The 21,711-nt window shown below is 42.3% G+C and overlaps 1 protein-coding gene across 2 annotated transcripts in view; it reads right to left on the bottom strand.

Moving 5' to 3' along the window:
- LOC124114467 (rapamycin-insensitive companion of mTOR-like) overlaps positions 1 to 21,711 on the bottom strand; it is a 52,419-nt gene that overhangs the window by 22,899 nt on the left and 7,809 nt on the right. Inside the window, exons 4-19 of one of the 2 annotated variants that reach the window (XM_046475035.2) lie at positions 21,087 to 21,218; positions 17,860 to 18,050; positions 17,175 to 17,347; positions 15,585 to 15,649; positions 14,461 to 14,528; positions 13,406 to 13,488; positions 12,564 to 12,651; positions 12,127 to 12,217; positions 10,757 to 10,823; positions 9,750 to 9,830; positions 6,719 to 6,819; positions 5,270 to 5,447; positions 4,510 to 4,614; positions 2,149 to 2,195; positions 1,898 to 2,033; positions 1,046 to 1,105 (exon numbers count right to left, since the gene is read on the bottom strand). In XM_046475035.2, the coding sequence (XP_046330991.2) occupies positions 1,046 to 1,105; positions 1,898 to 2,033; positions 2,149 to 2,195; positions 4,510 to 4,614; positions 5,270 to 5,447; positions 6,719 to 6,819; positions 9,750 to 9,830; positions 10,757 to 10,823; positions 12,127 to 12,217; positions 12,564 to 12,651; positions 13,406 to 13,488; positions 14,461 to 14,528; positions 15,585 to 15,649; positions 17,175 to 17,347; positions 17,860 to 18,050; positions 21,087 to 21,218 (1,666 nt within the window). Of the gene's footprint in view, positions 1 to 1,045; positions 1,106 to 1,897; positions 2,034 to 2,148; positions 2,196 to 4,509; positions 4,615 to 5,269; positions 5,448 to 6,718; positions 6,820 to 9,749; positions 9,831 to 10,756; positions 10,824 to 12,126; positions 12,218 to 12,563; positions 12,652 to 13,405; positions 13,489 to 14,460; positions 14,529 to 15,584; positions 15,650 to 17,174; positions 17,348 to 17,859; positions 18,051 to 20,914; positions 20,977 to 21,086; positions 21,219 to 21,711 lie in introns of those variants that run through there. The other variant, XM_046475036.2, reaches the window with a different exon arrangement.

The following is a 21,711-nucleotide window of genomic DNA, read 5'->3' as shown; positions in this document are numbered from 1 at the left end:
ACATGTTCCTGTTGCTAAATGTGTCTGACATATACACGATCCTGTTGCTAAATGTGTCTGACAAATACACGATCCTGTTGCTAAATGTGTCCGACATATACATGTTCCTGTTGCTGAATGTGTCTGACATATACACGATCCTGTTGCTAAATGTGTCTGACAAATACACGATCCTGTTGCTAAATGTGTCCGACATATACATGTTCCTGTTGCTAAATGTGTCCGACATATACATGTTCCTGTTGCCGAATGTGTCCGACATATACATGTTCCTGTTGCCGAATGTGTCCGACATATACATGTTCCTGTTGCCGAATGTGTCCGACATATACATGTTCCTGTTGCCGAATGTGTCCGACATATACATGTTCCTGTTGCTGAATGTGTCTGACATATACACGATCCTTTTTTCTAAATGTGTCTGACAAATACACGATCCTGTTGCTAAATGTGTCCGACATATACATGTTCCTGTTGCTGAATGTGTCTGACATATACACGATCCTGTTGCTAAATGTGTCTGACAAATACACGATCCTGTTGCTAAATGTGTCCGACATATACATGTTCCTGTTGCTAAATGTGTCCGACATATACATGTTCCTGTTGCCGAATGTGTCCGACATATACATGTTCCTGTTGCCGAATGTGTCCGACATATACATGTTCCTGTTGCCGAATGTGTCCGACATATACATGTTCCTGTTGCCGAATGTGTCCGACATATACATGTTCCTGTTGCTATACGGTGAATATTTTACTGAAAGTTTTATCTCCTTGATTTGTTTGTTTGTTTGTTTGTTTGTTTGTTTGTTTGTTGTTCACGCCGCACTCAGCAATATTCCAGCTATATGAAGGTGCCTGAAAAATATTCGAGTCTGGACCAGACAATTCATCAATGATCATCAATACACGCAATTGGGATACCATGACACGCATCAACCAAGTCAGCGAGCCTGATCACCTGACCCCGTTAGTCGCCTTTTAAGGCAAGCATGGATTGCTGAAGACCAATTCTACCCCGGATCTACTCTCCTTGACTCACCTCACCAAGACACTGGGCAATGTCAGTAAGCCAATCTGTAATGTGTTTCTGAGCTTCATCCTGAAAATACATGATACATGGTAGGAACATGCACTGTCATAGCTTTCTCAACATTTAATTCAGAGCAAATTGTATTTTCAATGAAGAGCTTGGCTATTGGTAGATTTAACCGCGCTAAATTGAATTTGGAACCGAATGCTACCCTGACTAAATAAAGCCCACTCTTTGGTGTAAGCAAATGTATTGAGTGAAGCAGCATGAATTGTGTCCAGTTTTTTGTTGATCAGAACTTACAGAATCATTGACAACATGCTTAAACAAAATATGCCTACCAACAATGACTGTAACAGAAGTACTATTCTAAACATATTAGCTTTTGCGGTGCGGCTGCCATCAAATCGGCTGTTTCGATCAGAGGGGGTTTAATGATTTGATACCTCTGATTGGCCAATCAAAATCAAGTATTTTGTAATTCATGGTAGAATCCATACTAATCATGCTTATAATCCTGAAGGAAACTGCCACCTTATATGTCAATTGAATACAAGCTGCACCCCCTCATGGTTTATTCTCCCTGCAGTGTTTTATTGTACAAAAGACAACTCCCACTCTTTGTTTATTTCTTAAAAACATCCGATCCTGGTAAGACACAACATTCATGGAAAAGTCGTAGACCACTTGACCACCCAAAACCAAGGAATAAGAAAGGTCTAGACAATTACGACACATTGATCAAGTTCAGGTCTATTATCTTCCATCTTTCTACTTCCTAATGCGCTACATGATATATTCATACACATCCATACGATACATGCAAGATAACATGGACATTTCTGTACATATCTTACTCACCTGATTTGACTTTATGAGGAAGTCTATCAGATGACATCCAATATCACATAGTTTACGAGCATTTTCATTGGTTAACTCCATCCGAGAGAACATATCATTGGTCGGTTTGTAGAAGAACACGAGACGTTTGACAAATCTGTAACACAACATTTAGCAGGTGAAGGATGGGAAAACATATTGTATAAAATTCTTGAATAACATTCCCTAACATGAATAATCTGAACATAATATGACGAAACAAATCAACTTACCTGATATGAATTTGGTCATCTAATTTCCGCAGCTTTTCATCTGGCCACTGAAACAGCGATTGCCAGAAACACGTCACTCAAATACACGTCACACACTACAGTATATTATAAGATCTGTTGGACTACTTTAGATCTGAAGCTGTAATTCTAGCAGACACAAGAGAATGACTTGCTTCACATGATACCAGCCTCAACAAAAAGGGGCAGTCTGGAAACCTATCTGTTCTCTCCTCAGACTAAAACATGCAGGTTCCTGTTTTCAAACAGCCATAATGTGTGAAGCCCATTCTCTGTCATATGGTACCATGTCGTGGAAGAGAAACCAACTAGTTAGTTGATATGGCCTACATACAAAGATTACTGCCCTTAATTAATGTTGCACTGGGGAATCAAGTTTTAGTATACTACTCAAAAGTAGATGAGGACCAACGGATTATTTCCAATTACTATAGTTATATGTCATGGCATCGACACAGTGAGACAGACATTAGTCACTGAGAACCTAATCCATCTCTAAATCACCACAGTGAGACAAGCATTGGGCACTGAGAACCTATTCCATCTCTAAATCACCACAGTGAGACAAGCATTGGGCACTGAGAACCTAATCCATCTCTAAATCACCACAGTGAGACAAGCATTGGGCACTGAGAATCTATTCCATCTCTAAATCACCACAGTGAGACAAGCATTGGGCACTGAGAATCTATTCCTCCCTTGATTCACCACAGTGAGACAAGATGGGGTACTGATGACCTATTCCGCCCTTGATTCACCACAGTGAGACAAGCATTGGGCACTGAGGACCTTATCCGCCGTTGATTCACCACAGTGAGACAAGCATTGGGCACTGAGAACCTATTTCTCCCTTGATTCACCACAGTGAGACAGACATTAGTCACTGAGAACCTATTCCATCTCTAAATCACCACAGTGAGACAAGCATTGGGCACTGAGGACCTATTCTGCCCTTGTTTCACCACAGTGAGACAAGCATGGGGTACTGAGAACCTATTCCATCTCTAAATCACCACAGTGAGACAAGCATTGGGCACTGAGAATCTATTCCATCTCTAAATCACCACAGTGAGACAAGCATTGGGCACTGAGAACCTATTCCATCTCTAAATCGCCACAGTGAGACAAGCATTGGGCACTAAGAATCTATTCCTCCCTTGATTCACCACAGTGAGACAAGCATTGGGCACTGAGAATCTATTCCTCCCTTGATTCACCACAGTGAGACAAGCATGGGGTACTGATGACCTATTCCGCCCTTGATTCACCACAGTGAGACAAGCATTGGGCACTGAGGACCTATTCCGCCCTTGATTCACCACAGTGAGACAAGCATTGGGCACTGAGGACCTATTCCGCCCTTGATCTCCCCAGTGAGACAAGCATTGGACACTAAGAATCTATTCCTCCCTTGATTCACCACAGTGAGACAAGCATTGGGCACTGAGGACCTATTCCGCCCTTGATCTCCCCAGTGAGACAAGCATTGGACACTAAGAATCTATTCCTCCCTTGATTCACCACAGTGAGACAAGCATGGGGTACTGATGACCTATTCCGCCCTTGATTCACCACAGTGAGACAAGCATGGGGTACTGAGAACCTATTCCGCCCTTGATTCACCACAGTGAGACAAGCATTGGGCACTGAGGACCTATTCCGCCCTTGATTCACCACAGTGAGACAAGCATTGGGCACTGAGGACCTACTCCGCCCTTGATTCACCATAGTGAGACAAGCATTGGGCACTGAGAACCTATTCCCCCCTTGATTCACCACAGTGAGACAAGCATGGGACACTGAGAACCTATTCCGCCCTTGATTCACCACAGTGAGACAAGCATTGGGCACTGAGGACCTATTCCGCCCTTGATCTCCCCAGTGAGACAAGCATTGGACACTGAGAACCTATTCCTCCCTTGAAGTACCACAGTGAGACAAGCATTGGGCACTGAGAACCCATTCCGCCCTTGATTCACTATAGTGAGACAATTATGGGGATAGATTAGCATGGAATATTGAGGACTTCCACTCGGAACAATCAGGGAAAGACAAGGAACTGGGGTGAGAGGGTTTGACACAGCTTTCAGCAATCTTGTAGAATACACCATGCAACTTGTTTAACACAAACCCATAAACTCAACCCTAGCCTTCAAGACAACCACCCAAAAACTATATATGATGAATGTAGCTAACATACTTTGCATTCTCTGGTTTTCTTTCTTGAATTACCTCAGTAAAAGACGTAATAATCATATTTCAGAAATGAAATACAAATCATTCAAAAATGACGCCATAATGATGATGCAGAAAATGGCTGAAATTCAAAGGGAGCTAACTGACCTTGAGCAGAGCACATATAAGATCCCAGTCCCAGTTGGTATTCTCCTTGGTGATGAGAACCTGCGAGTCCTTGACCGCTTGAGACAGCAGATCCTCAGACAGGTACTGCAATATATACATCACAGGTACAATTCAGAAGAAAGCAATCAGCTGACCACATGACGTATATCCTGATAATCATACAGCTCTTCAGCAACCCGTGCTTGCCGTAACAGGCGACTATGCTTTCCTAAAAGGGGACTATGCTTGGCGTAAAAGGCGACTGCGCTTGCCGCAAAAGGCGACTGCGCTTGCCAGCAAAAGGCGACTGCGCTTGCCGTAAAAGGCGACTATGCTTGCCATTAACGGCGACTATGCTTGCTGTAAAAGGCGACTAACAGGATCGGGTGGTCAGGCTCACTGATACATGTCATCACCAATTGCGTGGATCGATGCTCATGATATTAATCACTGGATTGTACTCCAGACTCGATTACTTGACTGCTGTCATATAGCTGGAATATTGCTGAGTGCGGCGTTAAACAACAAACCAACCAACCAACCAACCATACAGCACATTATGTGACTGTGCGTGTGTGTACCATGTGCTCTAATTTACAAACAATTGTTAAATAGCAACAGGAGAAACTAATAGGATTTCTACATGAAATATACTGGGTACAAGAAACAATGGAAACAGAGAAACTGAATTTGTGTTTATGAATTTATTTCAAGAACCCAAAATAAAACTGGTGTTGACAGGACAGTGTTGTGAGAGTACCTTGGTGAAGTATGTCTCAGCTAGTTTGTCCCGTCGTAGATGCCAGTGCCGTCCTATATACTCCACAAACTTGCCCGCATGCTGCAGGAGTTGATCTAGGTAGAGACTGCATGGGACGGCCCCCCGTTTCTTCATGGCGTGGAAGTGACTTAGATAGGTGACAGCTAGACTAGCCTGACTGAAATGAAAACAAGCATGTAATATTTATATCCCCCGCCAATATGACATGTCCATCCAAACACTGTACGGTTTTCAAGATATGCTCCGGAAACGAGCACTGCCACCATTTTCGGTTGAGTGAATATAACCCCTAAATTCAAAACAATAAACTATTGAAACAAGTTCAAACTTTTAATGTCTCTGATCAATTACACTATTTTCTATAATGAACAATGTTTCTCCACTAATTGTGGATAAGTTCACTTTTATATGTGAACTCTAAATTCTCGTATTGGGACGAAACTATAAGCACATGTTGCCACCTGACAACTTTTACACAACTATAAACCCAAAACCACAGTGGCGTAACATGTTAAGTGCCTTTTGCATGTGAAACACAACATTTTCATGTCCATTTCATGTTCGTTTGGGTGCGTTTTGGCGCAGTGTTTTACTGTTGCGTTTTTGCACACAGTCCTGTCCATTCAGTCTAAGTCAAAGTCGCTGCCATGGAAAATAAATTCAAAATTTTAAACTATCAATAGGCACCAGTTCACCACTTGACCTATCTTCATGCCAAGTTTGGTTAAGATGTCTCACATGGTTTTCGAGTTCTGCTCTGGAAACGAAATGACGGACAGACGGAGAGCACGCATCCCTACATCCAATGGATATTAACCAACAAGTAATGCAAACTGACTACACTTCATGAGAGAGTGAGTTGGGTTTAAAACTTGAATAGTATTACAGTCATATCACAACATGTCAGCGTAATTCGGGGATTCGAACTCATGACAATAGGATTCTAGCTCTAAGTAAATTTTAGTATCAAATAAATAATTAAAAAGACTATAAGATGCATGTTGTTTAATGCCACATTCAGCAATAGTACAGCTATACTACAAATAATAGTTTGGACGAGATAAGCCAATGATTGACATCAAAAATATCCATCTATGCAATTGGAAAAGTGTGTGAGTGAGTGAATATGGTGTTAAGCCGCTTTTAGCAATATTCCAGCAATGTCATGGCAGGGGACACCAGAAATGGGCTTCACACATTGTACCCATGTCGGGAATCAAACCCGGGTCTTCGGCGTGACCAGCGAACGCTTTAACCACTTGGCTACCTGACCACCCCATGCAATTGGAAGAAGATGACATGCATGAACCAAGTCACCGAGCCTGACCACCCGATCCACTTATGGTTTGGTTTGGCTGCTTTTAGCTACAACTTGCTGATGTGGTGTAAAGCAATGTTATCTAACTCCAGCTTGTCATAGTTACTTACTGTCTTTTTGCGAGGGGAACATCAAAGGAGGATGCCATGGAAATAAGAGTTGGCAGACACTGGCTGTGGTTACTGCACTCGGTGGGAAGTAGCTGGTTTGCCTGAACAGTAAGTTATAATAGGATTATTCAACAACAATAGGAACATATATATAGCGCTTTATCCACTACGTAGTGTATGCTCAAAGCGTTTACAATAAGAATGGTATTAATAATGTTGCTGGTCAGTTTGTGGAGTACATGGTACTGACACAATCTCATTAAAATCAGATCTTAGTTCTCGCTACCGCAAAACAAAGATCTGAGGACATCCCATTAGGGGTCACGTCAGAACGACCTTTCGTCCGACCAATCAGAGCTTCCCTTACCAGATCATGAAAGTGACAGTCGGAATGTGATTTCTAATCATGCAACGTCGAAAACACGGGGTATTCCAAACGATTATTACGGGCTAAATGACTGAATCCATACAATCTAGACCATATATAAGCCATTCCAGAATGTTCCTTTGTTCAGGATTCACATTTTTAATCGAGAATTTGTCAAAATATGTTTCGAAGCGTAGTCGCCAATTTGAAATTAGTGCCGTAAAGCACGAGAAAGCTGCCTTCTGACTGACTAATGACGACTTCTTGTCAGTCATTCCATTGGTCGGTCAAAGTTCGCGAAAGGTCGGTCTGACGTGACCAGTAATGGGATGTCCTCAGATCTTTGTTAAGCAATAGCGAGAACTAAGATCTGATTTTAATGAGATTGGGTACTGATATGGTTAAGCACCATAACTAACAGCATGAGGCTTGTTTGGCATTTCTTAACAGCCCCTGGTATAGAGGTAACTTTTAACAAACAGATATGTTTTGAGCTGTGATTTTAATAAGGACAGATATTTCATATCTTTCATGGATTCAAGAATTTCATTTCATTTACTGTCAGACACCACTTCAAAAGATGCGTAGCCATATTTCTGCTTTGGGAAATCCAACAGTTGCATGTTGCTGGATCTGAGGCATCTTTTGGGCTGATGTTGGGGCTGATGTTGGGGCTGATGTTGGGACAGATGTTGGGGCTGATGTTGGGGCTGATGTTGGGGCTGATGTTGGGGCTGATGTTGGGACAGATGTTGGGGCTGATGTTGGGGCTGATGTTGGGGCTGATGTTGGGGCTGATGTTGGGACAGATGTTGGGGCTGATGTTGGGGCTGGTGTTGGGGGCTGATGTTGGGGGGTGATGTTGGGGCAGATGTTGGGGCTGATGTTGGGACAGATGTTGGGGCTGATGTTAGGGCTGATGTTGGGGCTGATGTTGGGGCTGATGTTGGGACAGATGTTGGGGCTGATGTTGGGGGCTGATGTTGGGGCTGATGTTGGGACAGATGTTGGGACAGATGTTGGGGCTGATGTTGGGGCTGATGTTGGGACAGATGTTGGGGCTGATGTTGGGGCTGATGTTGGGGCTGATGTTGGGGCTGATGTTGGGACAGATGTTGGGGCTGATGTTGGGGCTGATGTTGGGGCTGATGTTGGGGCTGATGTTGGGACAGATGCTGGCTGCTCCATGTATGCACTGATAGGCTAAGCAATAGAATTTGTAGTCTATCCCTGCCTTAACTGGTAGCCAATGTAGGGATTTCAAAGCTGCTGCGATAGAACATACAACAAGCCTACAGGTACAGACACCACATAAAGCCAAAAAGGATTTCATTTTAAGCAAATCTTGTCTTTGAACACACAAATAAAAAAAATACTACCATAAAATATAAGGGTGAGGTGAAATGGGGTTAAAAGTCGCATCCAAGATTATTGCCCTTTTATAGCGACGTGCATGTACGTGTGTGTGTTTGTGTGGCTGCTTGTACAAGTCCGGACTGATGCCGATTCATAGTGCTAGCTCACTGAGATACCATGCCACAGTTCAACATAAATACCCTACTCAGACACAGTATACTGACTCCGAGCCGACCAGTCCTTGTTTTAGCTCCTTAATGCCGAGTGCCAGACAGGGTAACAACAAGTACCATCTTTTAACGTCTTTTGGTTAAAAAAACACTAAGGAAACTGATGAAATGATAGTAAAAGTGTAAAGAGGATAAATATCTGTAAAATTAATTTCAGGCGTAAAGATCAATATCTGGTGTGTCCATCATGCTGGGCAATACATGCGTGACACCTTGATGGTACTGTTGACTAAATAGTGTATGGTTGCCCTTGGTATTGCCAGCCATTCTGCCTGAAGAGCTACCCCAAGCTGGTCCACTTTGGCAGGTGGTGGGTCTCTGGTGTACACTCTTCGCGTGATATCTCCGAGTGAGTGAGTGAGTATGGTTTTACGCCGCTTTTAGCAATATTCCAGCAAGATCACGGCGGGGGACACCAGAAATGGGCTTCACACATTGTACCCATGTGGGGAATCGAACCTGGGTCTTCGGCTTGACGAGCGAACGCTTCAACCACTACTTCGCCCAAGAACATCCCACAGATGCTCTATAGGGTACCTAGCGGGTCAGTCAAATGTCAGTTCACAATAACCAAACCAGTTCGCCTGTCATGTTCGATACTGCCCAACACCATGACACTACTGCTCACATACCAATCACGGTCAAGAATTGTTGCCCTGACATACCACACGCCGCTATGTCTCCAATAACGTTTTCTGCACCATGACACTACTGCTCACATACCGATCACGGTCAAGAATTGTTGCCCTGACATACCACACGCTGCTATGTCTCCAATAACGTTTTCTGCCCTATGTGAATCAGAGACAAAACCTTGCTTCGTCTGAAAACATGGCGTAATGTCGTTGGTGCACAGCCTGTCCCTGGTGTTACACTAAGTAGTTGAACAGTACTCGTTAACAGTGATAGAAGCTAATTGTTTTTGTCTACTAGTCCTTATAATGATAACATACAGCAAAACCCTTAAAAATGGCAAATTTCTACTGGTCCTTATGATACCTTAACTATTGGGCAGTTTGGCAAGGACTACAGGACTAGTGCCAATTTCTAACGCTGCATTAAAGCAAGCTGTACTCACCATATGTAAGAGTTCTCCGACTAGAATCACTCCTCGTACGAAGAGAGGGCCTTCGCTGCTGCAGATCACCTCGACCAGGGCCTGATACCACAATCACATCTTCAGCAACAACTTCAAACTTCGTCATGGTACCAGAATTTGTATCAGTTATATATGATCTGTATACTCATTAAACTTATCTTATTCCATTTTGTTTCATGTAAGCATTGCGGTGAATGGGGTTTAATGTTGCGTTGAAGATTTTTGCATAGTATTGTGCATGTGGCTGTTAGTTTGCAGTGAGTGAGTGAGTGAGCTAGTGAGTGAGTGAGCTAGTGAGTGAGTGAGCTAGTGAGTGAGTGAGTGAGTGAGTGAGTGAGTGAGTGAGTGAGTGAGTGAGTGAGTGAGGTTTTACGCCGCTTTTAGCAATATTGCAGCAATATCACGGCGGGGACACCAGAAATGGGCTTCACACATTGTACCCTTGTTGGGAATCGAACCCGGGTCTTCGGCGTGACGAGCGAACGCTTTACCCGACCACTAGGCTACCCGACCGCCCCTGTTAGTTTGGACTAATACTGGTTTCATAATGCTTGCACACTGAGATACCATGCTGCAGTTTAACATGGATATCCCACACAGACACAGTGTACAGACTCCAAGCCAACCAGTCCATGTCTTATCCCCTTAATGCCGAGGACCAGGAGGGAAAACAAGTACCATCTTTTAACATCTTTTGATATGGCGGCCGGGGATCAAACCACTGACTTCAACACTCAGTACAGACGCTCTATCCACTAGACCACAATGGCGGTTGTAAGCAATAAATTGTTCACATTACCGTATATGACCGCAGACAAACAAACCAGTCATCCACTCTCGTAATGTGGGAAGCTGTTTCTCTTGTCTTTTTTCAATCTCATAATAATCGTTATATGTTGCCATCAACAACAAAGTGCCATTTTGTGAATCGGTGTATATAGAATTCGGAACCCGTGAGCTATCAGCTAGAGTCAACTGATCCCTACCTCCAGGATTCCTGCATGAATCCAAGCACATAGAATCAAGGCAAGATGGTTTTCTACCAGGTTGGGTCTGAAACATCAAAAAGAGAAAATGTGGAATATGCATTTTTGGGAGTAAAATAATATTTCTACTTATCCTGACTCATATCAATTGCTTACCTTAACTCATTTCTGAAAGGTAGTGGAAACTTCCTGAACTGTGTTCCCAGAGAACAGAAAAAACAGTTCACCCAAACACACTCCTAGAGTGCGCATTGGAAACATGTGTCTAAGCAGGTATACTCGTCACTCTCTCGTTCTCGGGGGAGGCTGGGTAGGTGCTATAGCGAATAAGTATAAATGATGTTTATAATCTCGAAAAACACATATTTTACCTCAAGCTCCTTCCCAGCGCGTGACACCTTCGTTACACTCTCGGTAACATCACTGCCACCAGTGTGGGCGCGGCCATTACATGAATTTGTAATTTGCCCTCTAACCCCATATGTAGTAACGTTTATACTTTTGTTTATGTCTTTGGGAATGCCATCATATTTCATTTTGAAAAGGTTTACGACTGACCATGTTTTCCAGATGAATTTACTTTGTTGTTTTAATAATCAGATTGGATCGAGATTGCAGACAAATGGAAAATCATCCAAATTTCCCCCTTACATTCTTAATATATCAATTAACGATGATAGTTTTAAAGAAATAGAAATTTAAATTGACAAACAAAGAAAGTAATTTATTAGCGGTAAGTGTATTCGGCATTGCGACAGTCGTCACTTATTTGTAAACATAACATGTTTGCGATTGCGATCATTCGATTGCAAGTTCAACTCCAAGCAAGGTTGGGGCCACCTATCACAGTGGGGAGTTTTGACTGGTGGCAGCGAAAGTATAGAGAGCTCCATGAACGGGCTATTGCCGTGAGGAGCTTGATTTTACCTTAACCTGACTTATACTTATTGCTTGAATCCCACAGAAGGTGGTGGGGTCCACCAAGTGCGTGACAAACCCAAATTGATACAGTTGTAAGACGTTAAACACAATCATGGATATAGGATCTGACCCCATGATTATTGGATTCTGTCACAACTAAGGGATGCAACCCTGCACAGCCAATTGTTGCAAGTAAGATGACTGGACTCATGTCTGAAAACCACACGTTAATGAGAAAGAGACATTTAAACTGCTGAATCCATGTTCTATGGAAACAACTTAAAAGGGGCAAAGGACCACTTCATTCTTTCATGTTACTGCCAGCATGGCAGATTAACTACAGTAATATGAAAGAATCATTGGTCCTTAACTTCTTTTGAGCAGTATATGTAAGCAACAAGACATTCGTACACAACACATCTAGTGCTTGACCAAACATTCTACTCTACCTTGTCTTGGCCATGTGTGGGAGGACAGTCCGACCCTCTTCCGCCACGAAGCCTTCCGTCAGTCTCCAGCCATCTTGCATCTCACTGGGGTCTGAAAATTTAGTGTCACTCATTCAGACACAGTGTAGTCAATACAAAGGTCTTTACCAGCAGATGTTCAGATTACGCAAGGTTTTTTTTAAAGCATCTTCTCAAAAGACAATCAAGCTGTTTGTTTACTATTTTTCAAAGCAGCAGCCTGGAAATATTCAACTCTGGACCAGACAACCCAGTGTTTGATATTATGATCAGGGGTTCATAAGAATGGTAGGGCCATGCCTAAAACAGCAATAGCCAGATTATCAGGACAACATTTCATTTTAGTATTTTGAGCTAACATGATTAATCAGAGACAGACAAATGGAAGACTGTTCCATGTTGGGTACAGCATCACTTACCAACACTGACAAGAGCAGTAGCAAAGTCCTCCGTCCATTGGGGCAATGTCAACCGAAACAGGTCAAATATCAACTCCAGGATACTTTTCTGAAAAACACATTCAGTGTCATAACAAATCAGGGCATAACGACACACAATCATTCAAGCAACCATCCAATCCATAATTAACGGCTGCGTGTGTTTATTGTTATAGCAATGACCATTGATCCACGCAATTGGTGAGTGAGTGAGTTGGGTTTAACGCCACTTTTAACATTATTCCAGTTATATCACGGCGTGTCAGCTTAATGTGGGAGGAAAGCCCGAAGTGATGCAGGTCTCAGACAGTTACCACTTCGGTGAAACCCACGAGCACGGGTATGGTGCTGACAAACGTAGAAACATAATCAGGGCGAACCGGGATTCTAACCCACAATCATAGGTTTCTGGCGTGCCAAAGGGACGCAACTCTGCACAGCGAATCATGGCGCCTTAGACGACTGGGCCATCCATGCCCCCTTCTACGCAATTGGGATACGATGACATGTATCAACCAAGTCAGCGAGCCTGACCACCCGATCCCATTATTCGCCTCTTACGACACGCATAGTCGCCTTTTACGGCAAGCATGGGTTCCTGAAGACCTATTCTACCCCGGATCTTCAGGGGCGTCGCCTCTTGCGGCAAGCAGTAGAATGCTGGGGACACATTCTAACCCAGGCCCCATAGTCGACTCTAACAACAAGCATATTTAACTGTGGACAAGTTCTACCCTGGACTGCTTCTGGGTTCAACTCCTCCTGGTTCCACCTGGCAATACTACTCTGCACCACACATGTAAATACCAGTAACTGAGTCTTACCCTGATCTCCGCAAACGGCAGGTACAAGATACCGATAAGGGACTGGAGGCCTGAGCCCTCAGGGTGACACAGGCGAATCAGACCTGCACACAAACAAACATGATGGCTTAGCAAACAAAAACACTGAATTGAAAACTTTGCAGGAAAGAAAATACGAATCATTAAACATTGGTGAACTGACATTGACCTTCATATTTCCCACACATTATTTCTAAGTTTCAAAATATGATACCAGTTAGGGATGTCAACGATTCACGGATTGTACCGATGCATTGGTATATAATTCTCACGATACGATATGACATACCTGTAAAATTATATCGATACGAAATTTTATTGAAATCGGTATCCATTTGTTCGCGTATTGATTGATTTTTCTTTTCGAATTGAAATGTCATCATATTTTCTGAATTTGACACATACGAAAACTTGTAAGTGTCTGACACTTGTTTGAATAAACAGAATGATCCTTTTCTAAGTATTATTATTTTACAAAATAATCTACTGATAGTGATTAGGATACATAATTGTGAATGTGATATGTAATTAAAAAGTTAAAAAGTTAAAAAGGTCACTATTGCTGTATCGAGATACGTATCGTATCTTGACCTCAAAATCGAGATATGTATCGTATCGTGAGGTCCCTGTATCGTGACACCCCTAATACCAGTTATGCTAAAGATATGCTGGAGTGAGCAGGAGATTTGTTTTCACCTCCACATAGATGCTAAAGATCTTAATGTAATTCTGTACAACTTCCATACAGAGAAACCCTGTTCATCCAGATGTACCGTTGCCAAGGAAATTGTCCAGTTTAACCAATTTCTGGATTATCAAATTACTGGTATGTATTGTTTGATAGACATTACTTAGAAGTTGACGGATGACTATGTAGAAACAATTTATGGATAACAACTTCTTTATTTATTGGTATGTAGTGATGTCGTTTAATATTTGAGTTAAACAAACAATTTCAAAAAAGGGTTTCCTAAACTGCAGGGTCCAGACTAACAGGGTTCCACTCTGCATGGTGTGTGGCAATATTGCCTTCTGACCTGGCCATGACCTGATGACAGTGATAAGAGCCATCCTGCTGGCACTAAACCTGGCTTCTTGGCTGTCACTGAAACAACAGACAGACGGAACTTTATACAGACTTCTTCATTAGATTACCATCAAAAGTGACATTGTTTGTTTGTTTGTTTGTTTACTGGAAACATAGACATCTTTATCATGTTTGTTTGTTGTTTAACGCCTCACTCAGCAATATTCCAGCTATATGACGGGGTCTGTAAATAATTGAATTTGGACCAGACAATCCAGTGATTGACATCATGAGCATCAATCCACACAATGTGGGATAGGATGACGTGCATCAACCAGGTCAACCAGTGAGCCTGACCACCCGATCCCGTTAGTCACCTCTTACAGCAAGCATAGTCGCCTTTTATGGCAAGCATGGGTTGCTGAAGCCCCAAAACATTGAAGTGAGATCATTATCATAACTTTGCATCATTGGAACCATCCATTATTCAGTCTCATCAGGTACTGGTCAAAACAACATAAAAATCCAACATAATAAATGGAATACAACTCAGCTTTTGTATCCTTTGCCATATCCAAATTAGAACCTATTCACAGACCCTTCCTCATAACAGTGAGGCTTAGATCAAGAAGGCTTAAAATAATTAAAAGAATTGGTTCTCAGGCAATGACTTTTGAAATAATAGTGTGGGCGATGGCTGTATTTTTTGTTGTTGCTTATTCAAACTAGTATGTAACCAAATAAACAGTTGTGTACCATCAACCTGGGAAAGAGCCTCCCTACATAAACAAGCATACAAATTCCTTTTTACCATGTTTACCGCCATGACCATAACATGAGATGTGCAGTAAAGCAATGCGCATGAAAAGGGAAGTAACTGCATGCTATATAGGATCGCATTGTTTTAAGTTCTTTTTAGGATACTTATTTTCGAATTATATTTTTTTTAATATGGAAATAAAAACAAAATGTGCGTCAGACTTTATGATGATGTGGGCGGTGCCTGAGAACCAAGACTATTATTCATTTTAGCCTATATATCCCTATATTGTATGGTAAACAAAGTGTTGTGATACACATCACATGAGTATTACAGTGTATCATGTACATCCACAGTACTGAGAGCACACTCACTGATGGGAATGTTCCGATTCTCCGCTGTATTTGAAATGACAGTCTGTGAAAGGTGCCAAGAGTTGCTGAAAGTGAGTCAAAATATACCCATGATCATCAATCCAAGAAGGCTCTGAACACATGCTACAGGGTTGTAATGAATCTCGTAAACACACAATTACCGCTACTACATGGAAGCAGGGATATCAAAAAGACTTAAAAGTAACTTGTTTTGCATTCTTCAAGCACCAATCATTAAAGGAAAATATAATAATGTGAGGGAGGTATAAACAGAAAAGATTTTCTTTATGGCTATACAAATTCAACCAACTGACCATGTGAAAAGAAATCAATATATGGTCCAAATTTGGGAACGTTTGGAAAGTCCTTATTTGTCTGAAATTCAGAAGTATTGGAGCATTGCATCCTATCCAACTCAATAATGTAACACTAAGCACTGAAATTGCCTTGTTACTCAATAATATCTACCACCTAATTACTGAATCATATCTACCATCTAGTTACTCAATAATATCTACCACCTAGTTACTGAATAATATCCACCACCTAGTTACTGAATATCTACCACCTAGTTACTGAATCATATCTGCCACCTAGCTACTGAATCATATCTACCACCTAGTTACTGAATCATATCTACCACCTAGTTACTGAATCATATCTAATACCTAGTTACTCAATCATATCTACCATGTAGTTTCTCGATAATATCTACCATCTAGTTGCTGAATCATATCTACCACCTAGTTACTGAATCATATCTCTCATCTAGTTGCTGAATCATATCTACCACCTAGTTACTGAATCATATCTCTCATCTAGTTGCTGAATCATATCTACCACCTAGTTACTGAATCATATCTACCACCTAGTTACTGAATCATATCTACCACCTAGTTGCTGAATCATATCTCTCATCTAGTTGCTGAATCATATCTACCACCTAGTTACTGAATCATATCTACCACCTAGTTATTGAATCATATCTACCACCTAGTTACGGAATAATATCTACCACCTAGTAAGTGAAAAATATCTACAGAACTGATGTGAAAACCTCAAGGCCAAATATAGACCTCCAAACACACGCAGACAAATCGTATAACACATGCTCAGCCAATCAACCTGACCACCAACAGTGTTCCAACTGTGCCTTTTGTGACAAGCAACAGGGCTCAAAATTAACATAAGTCTGCTTGTCTGAGAATGGTAAAACGCAGTAAGGAGTTGTGGCATTATTTGCTGACGTCTACTTTTACCATTAGGTAGATGACAACTCTGTAGTGGGCCATTTTTCGTACTAGTACAAATACAAATTTATTTCCAACCGTGAGCAATGGGTTCCTGGAGCTGTATTCTCGAGCCTCCACAATGTGAGTGAGTGAGTGAGTTTGGTTTTACGCCGCTTTTAGCAATATTCCAGCAATATCACGGCAGGGGACACCAGAAATGGACTTCACACATTGTACACATGTCGGGAAGCGAACCCGGGTCCTCGGCGTGACAAGCGAACGCTTTAACCACTAGGCTACCCGACCGCCCCCCTCCACAATGTGAGACATGTATGTGAGAGCACACAGTGGGGCTTACCTCCAGGTCGGTGTTGGCTTTGATGTAGTGTCGGGTGCGTGGATGGTTAAGGAGGTACAACACAGTACAGACTAGTGACTCGTTGAGGCGAGGGTATTGGTGACACGCCAATATGTTCCTGAGAATTGAACTCACTCCACCACATTTGTACAAAACACTGGTATTGTGGAAAGCTGAAATAGTAAAGAAACCTCACTTTAGTCCTAATATCATAATTTGTTGATGTTCACAATGGCAGATACTCTCCTGGTCAGGCAGGTAAATAGCAGTCAAACATTACCCTAAACAAGAAGCTGAATCCACGGATTTGTCTGTTTTCTACTTATAGATTACTCTCCCACAAGAAATACAACTGATGTTATCATACCTTCATATTTTCAATCTTATTGTGTTAATATCTATTTATATTGTTTTGTATCATGATTGTCAAGTTTGAACTGCAATAAACTCTCCTATACAAAATAGTTGTTTCTCCTGTGTGTTTTTTTCCACAGGCAAATTTGTGACTTTTTTCTATGTTTTTTCTCTCTGTTACTTCCTTTCGATTTCCGCACAATACCAATATATATAGATTCTTTGCACCTATTCCAATTGAGATTCCTTACAGGGATACCAATCATAATAAAACGTCCCTATTAATCCACATAACCAACAACAGTAAGCAATGGTTGCCAGTTTGACATACCTATTTCACACACACTAGCAAGACATACTCGCAGCAGTCGGTCGCGCTCGCTGGCCCCATCGTTGGCGACAGCTATAAGTGGATACAGCAGGGAGGGGCAGAGCTTTTGGGGGGACAGCTGGCAGATGTTTCGGATCAACTTGATGGCATGGACACGCTCTATCTCATTGTCCATACATATGTCTAAAGATCTGAAAAGTGGTCAAATAAAATAACATGACGACTACTTCTGTCCATCATACAAAATACAGATGGCTAGATAGACAAGAGAGACTAGACGTAAAGGCAGTGTCTAGAATGCTGCTGATTGGCAACAGGTGTCAAGACTATGGTCTCACCTACCATTTGTGTGTTTGTTTTGTTTGTTGTTTGACGCCGCACTCAGCAATATTCCAGCTCTATGACGGCGGTCTGTAAATAATGGAGCCTGGACCAGACAATCCAGTGATTGATATCATGAGCATCGATCCATGCAATTGGGATATGATGACATGTCTCAACCAAGTCAGCGAGTCTGACCACCCGATTCCATTGCCTTTTATGGCAAGCATGGGTTGCTGAAGACGTATTCTACCCCAGATCTTCACAGTCGACTCTCCTACCAACTAGAAAGACCAGATGAAAGGCTGTGTCTAGAACATGTAGAATATTGTGGATTGGCAACAGGTGTCATGTCTATGGTCTCAACTGGCGACTAGATAGCCCAGATGTAAAGGCAGTCTCTAGAATGTCATGGCAACAGGTGTCACGTCTATGGTCTCAACTGGCCACTAGATAGCCCAGATGTAAAGACAGTCTCTAGAATGTCATTGATTGGCAACAGGTGTCATGTCTATGGTCTCAACTGGCAACTAGATAGCCCAGATGTAGAGGCAGTCTCTAGAATGCCATGGCAACAGGTGTCATGTCTATGGTTTCAACTGTTGACTAGATAGCCCAGATGTAAAGGCAGTCTCTAGAATGTCATGGCAACAGGTGTCATGTCTATGGTCTCAACTGGCGACTAGATAGCCCAGATGTAAAGACAGTCTCTAGAATGTCATGGCAACAGGTGTCATGTCTGTGGTCTCAACTGGCAACTAGATAGCCCAGATGTAAAGGCAGTCTCTAGAATGCCATGGCAACAGGTGTCATGTATATGGTTTCAACTGTTGACTAGATAGCCCAGATGTAAAGGCAGTCTCTGGAATGTCATGGCAACAGGTGTCATGTCTATGGTCTCAACTGGCAACTATATTGACCAGAAAAACGGCAATGTCTGGAACATGTAGAAAGTCACTGGTCATCAAAATTGTCACATCTGTGGTTTCATGTAGCATCGAGATTGACCAGATGAAAGGCTGTGTCTAGAACATGTAGAATGTCGTGGATTGGCAACAGGTGTCATGTCTATGGTCTCAACTGGTGACTAGATAGCCCAGATGTAAAGACAGTCTCTAGAATGTCATTGATTGGCAACAGGTGTCATGTCTATGGTCTCAACTGGCGACTAGATAGCCCAGATGTAAAGACAGTCTCTAGAATGTCATTGATTGGAAACAGGTGTCATGTCTATGGTCTTAACTGGCGACTAGATAGCCCAGATGTAAAGACAGTCTCTAGAATGTCATGGCAACAGGTGTCATGTCTAAGGTCTCAACTGGCGACTAGATAGCCCAGATGTAAAGGCAGTCTCTAGAATGTCATGGCAACAGGTGTCATGTCTATGGTCTCAACTGGCGACTAGATAGCCCAGGTGTAAAGGCAGTCTCTAGAATGTCATGGCAACAGGTGTCATGTCTATGGTCTCAACTGGCGACTAGAAATCCCAGATGTAAAGGCAGTCTCTAGAATGTCATGGCAACAGGTGTCATGTCTATGGTCTCAACTGGCGATTAGATAGCCCAGATGTAAAGGCAGTCTCTAGAATGTCATGGCAACAGGTGTCATGTCTATGGTCTCAACTGGCGACTAGATAGCCCAGATGTAAAGACAGTCTCTAGAATGTCATTGATTGGAAACAGGTGTCATGTCTATGGTCTCAACTGAGGACTAGATAGCCCAGATGTAAAGACAGTCTCTAGAATGTCATGGCAACAGGTGTCATGTCTGTGGTCTCAACTGGCAACTAGATAGCCCAGATGTAAAGGCAGTCTCTAGAATGTCATGGCAACAGGTGTCATGTCTATGGTCTCAACTGGAAACTAGATAGCCCAGATGTAAAGGCAGTCTCTAGAATGTCATGGCAACAGGTGTCATGTCTATGGTTTCAACTGTTGACTAGATAGCCCAGATGTAAAGGCAGTCTCTGGAATGTCATTGCAACAGGTGTCATGTCTATGGTCCCAACTGGCAACTATATTGACCAGATGAAAGGCTGTGTCTAGAACATGTAGAATGTCGTGGATTGGCAACAGGTGTCATGTCTATGGTCTCAACTGGCGACTAGATAGCCCAGACGTAAAGGCAGTCTCTGGAATGTCATGGCAACAGGTGTCATGTCTATGGTCTCAACTGGCAACTAGATAGCCCAGATGTAAAGACAGTCTCTAGAATGTCATTGATTGGCAACAGGTGTCATGTCTATGATCTCAACTGGCGACTAGATAGCCCAGATGTAAAGACAGTCTCTAGAATGTCATTGATTGGCAACAGGTGTCATGTCTTTTGTCTCAACTGGCGACTAGATAGCCCAGATGTAAAGACAGTCTCTAGAATGTCATTGATTGGCAACAGGTGTCATGTCTATGGTCTCAACTGGTGACTAGATAGCCCAGATGTAAAGGCAGTCTCTAGAATGTCATGGCAACAGGTGTCATGTCTATGGTCTCAACTGGCGACTAGATAGCCCAGATGTAAAGGCAGTCTCTAGAATGTCATGGCAACAGGTGTCATGTCTATGTTCTCAACTGGCGACTAGATAGCCCAGCTGTAAAGACAAGGCAGCGTCTGGAATGTCACAGATCGGCAACAGGTGTCATGTCTATGGTCTCACCTAGCGACTAGATAGTCTAGATGTAAAGGCAGTGTCTAGAATGTCACTGATTGGCAACAGGTGTCATGTCTAAGGTCTCACTTAGCGACTAGATAGTCTAGATGTAAAGACAAGGCAGTGTCTAGAATGTCACCGATCGGCAACAGGTGTCATGTCTAAGGTCTCACTTAACGACTAGATAGTCTAGATGTAAAGACAAGGCAGTGTCTAGAATGTCACCGATCGGCAACAGGTGTAATGTCTAAGGTCTCACCTAGCGACTAGATAGTCTAGATGTAAAGACAAGGCAGTGTCTAGAATGTCACCGATCGGCAACAGGTGCCGAAATACTCTCAAGGTGGCAGCTCGTACTTCCTTAGCTTCATGCAAAAGTCCAACTCGCAAACTGAAAAAACAAACAAAAGTTAATCACAATGAGTCCAATTATTCTCTAATCCTCTCTGTGAAGGTTTTCCCAACCCTAAGGAAGGTATCATAGCTCACAATGTTAAGGAATAAAAATTAGCCAAGAACTTCTACTTTCCCAAATAGTGACAACAAATAGCAATATCCAACATAGTCTTGTAATTCTACGATGACATGATACGATGGGAAACGATGACATGCATCATCCACATGATCCAAGTCAGCAAGTCTGACCATTAGTTACCTCTTACAACAAGCATAGTCGCCTTGAAGCCCAAGTCAACCCTGGATCTTCATGGGGTTTAAAAGAAATTAAAACAAATTAGAAATTGAAAGAAAACAGCTTGGAAACTGGTATAAGGGATTTATTCCGCCTCTCAGAAATCCATGTGCAGCCTGACTTGCTCATGGCAGGGAATATTGGATTTAATTGCCCGCTGTGAAATTAATTCCCCTGAGGCAGGATACATCAT

Source organism: Haliotis rufescens, unplaced genomic scaffold, assembly GCF_023055435.1.
Source record: "Haliotis rufescens isolate VD_foot unplaced genomic scaffold, xgHalRufe1.0.p SCAF_2, whole genome shotgun sequence".
Classification (NCBI taxonomy): Eukaryota; Metazoa; Mollusca; class Gastropoda; order Lepetellida; family Haliotidae; genus Haliotis; species Haliotis rufescens.
This window is presented reverse-complemented; position numbering and strand designations above follow the sequence as displayed.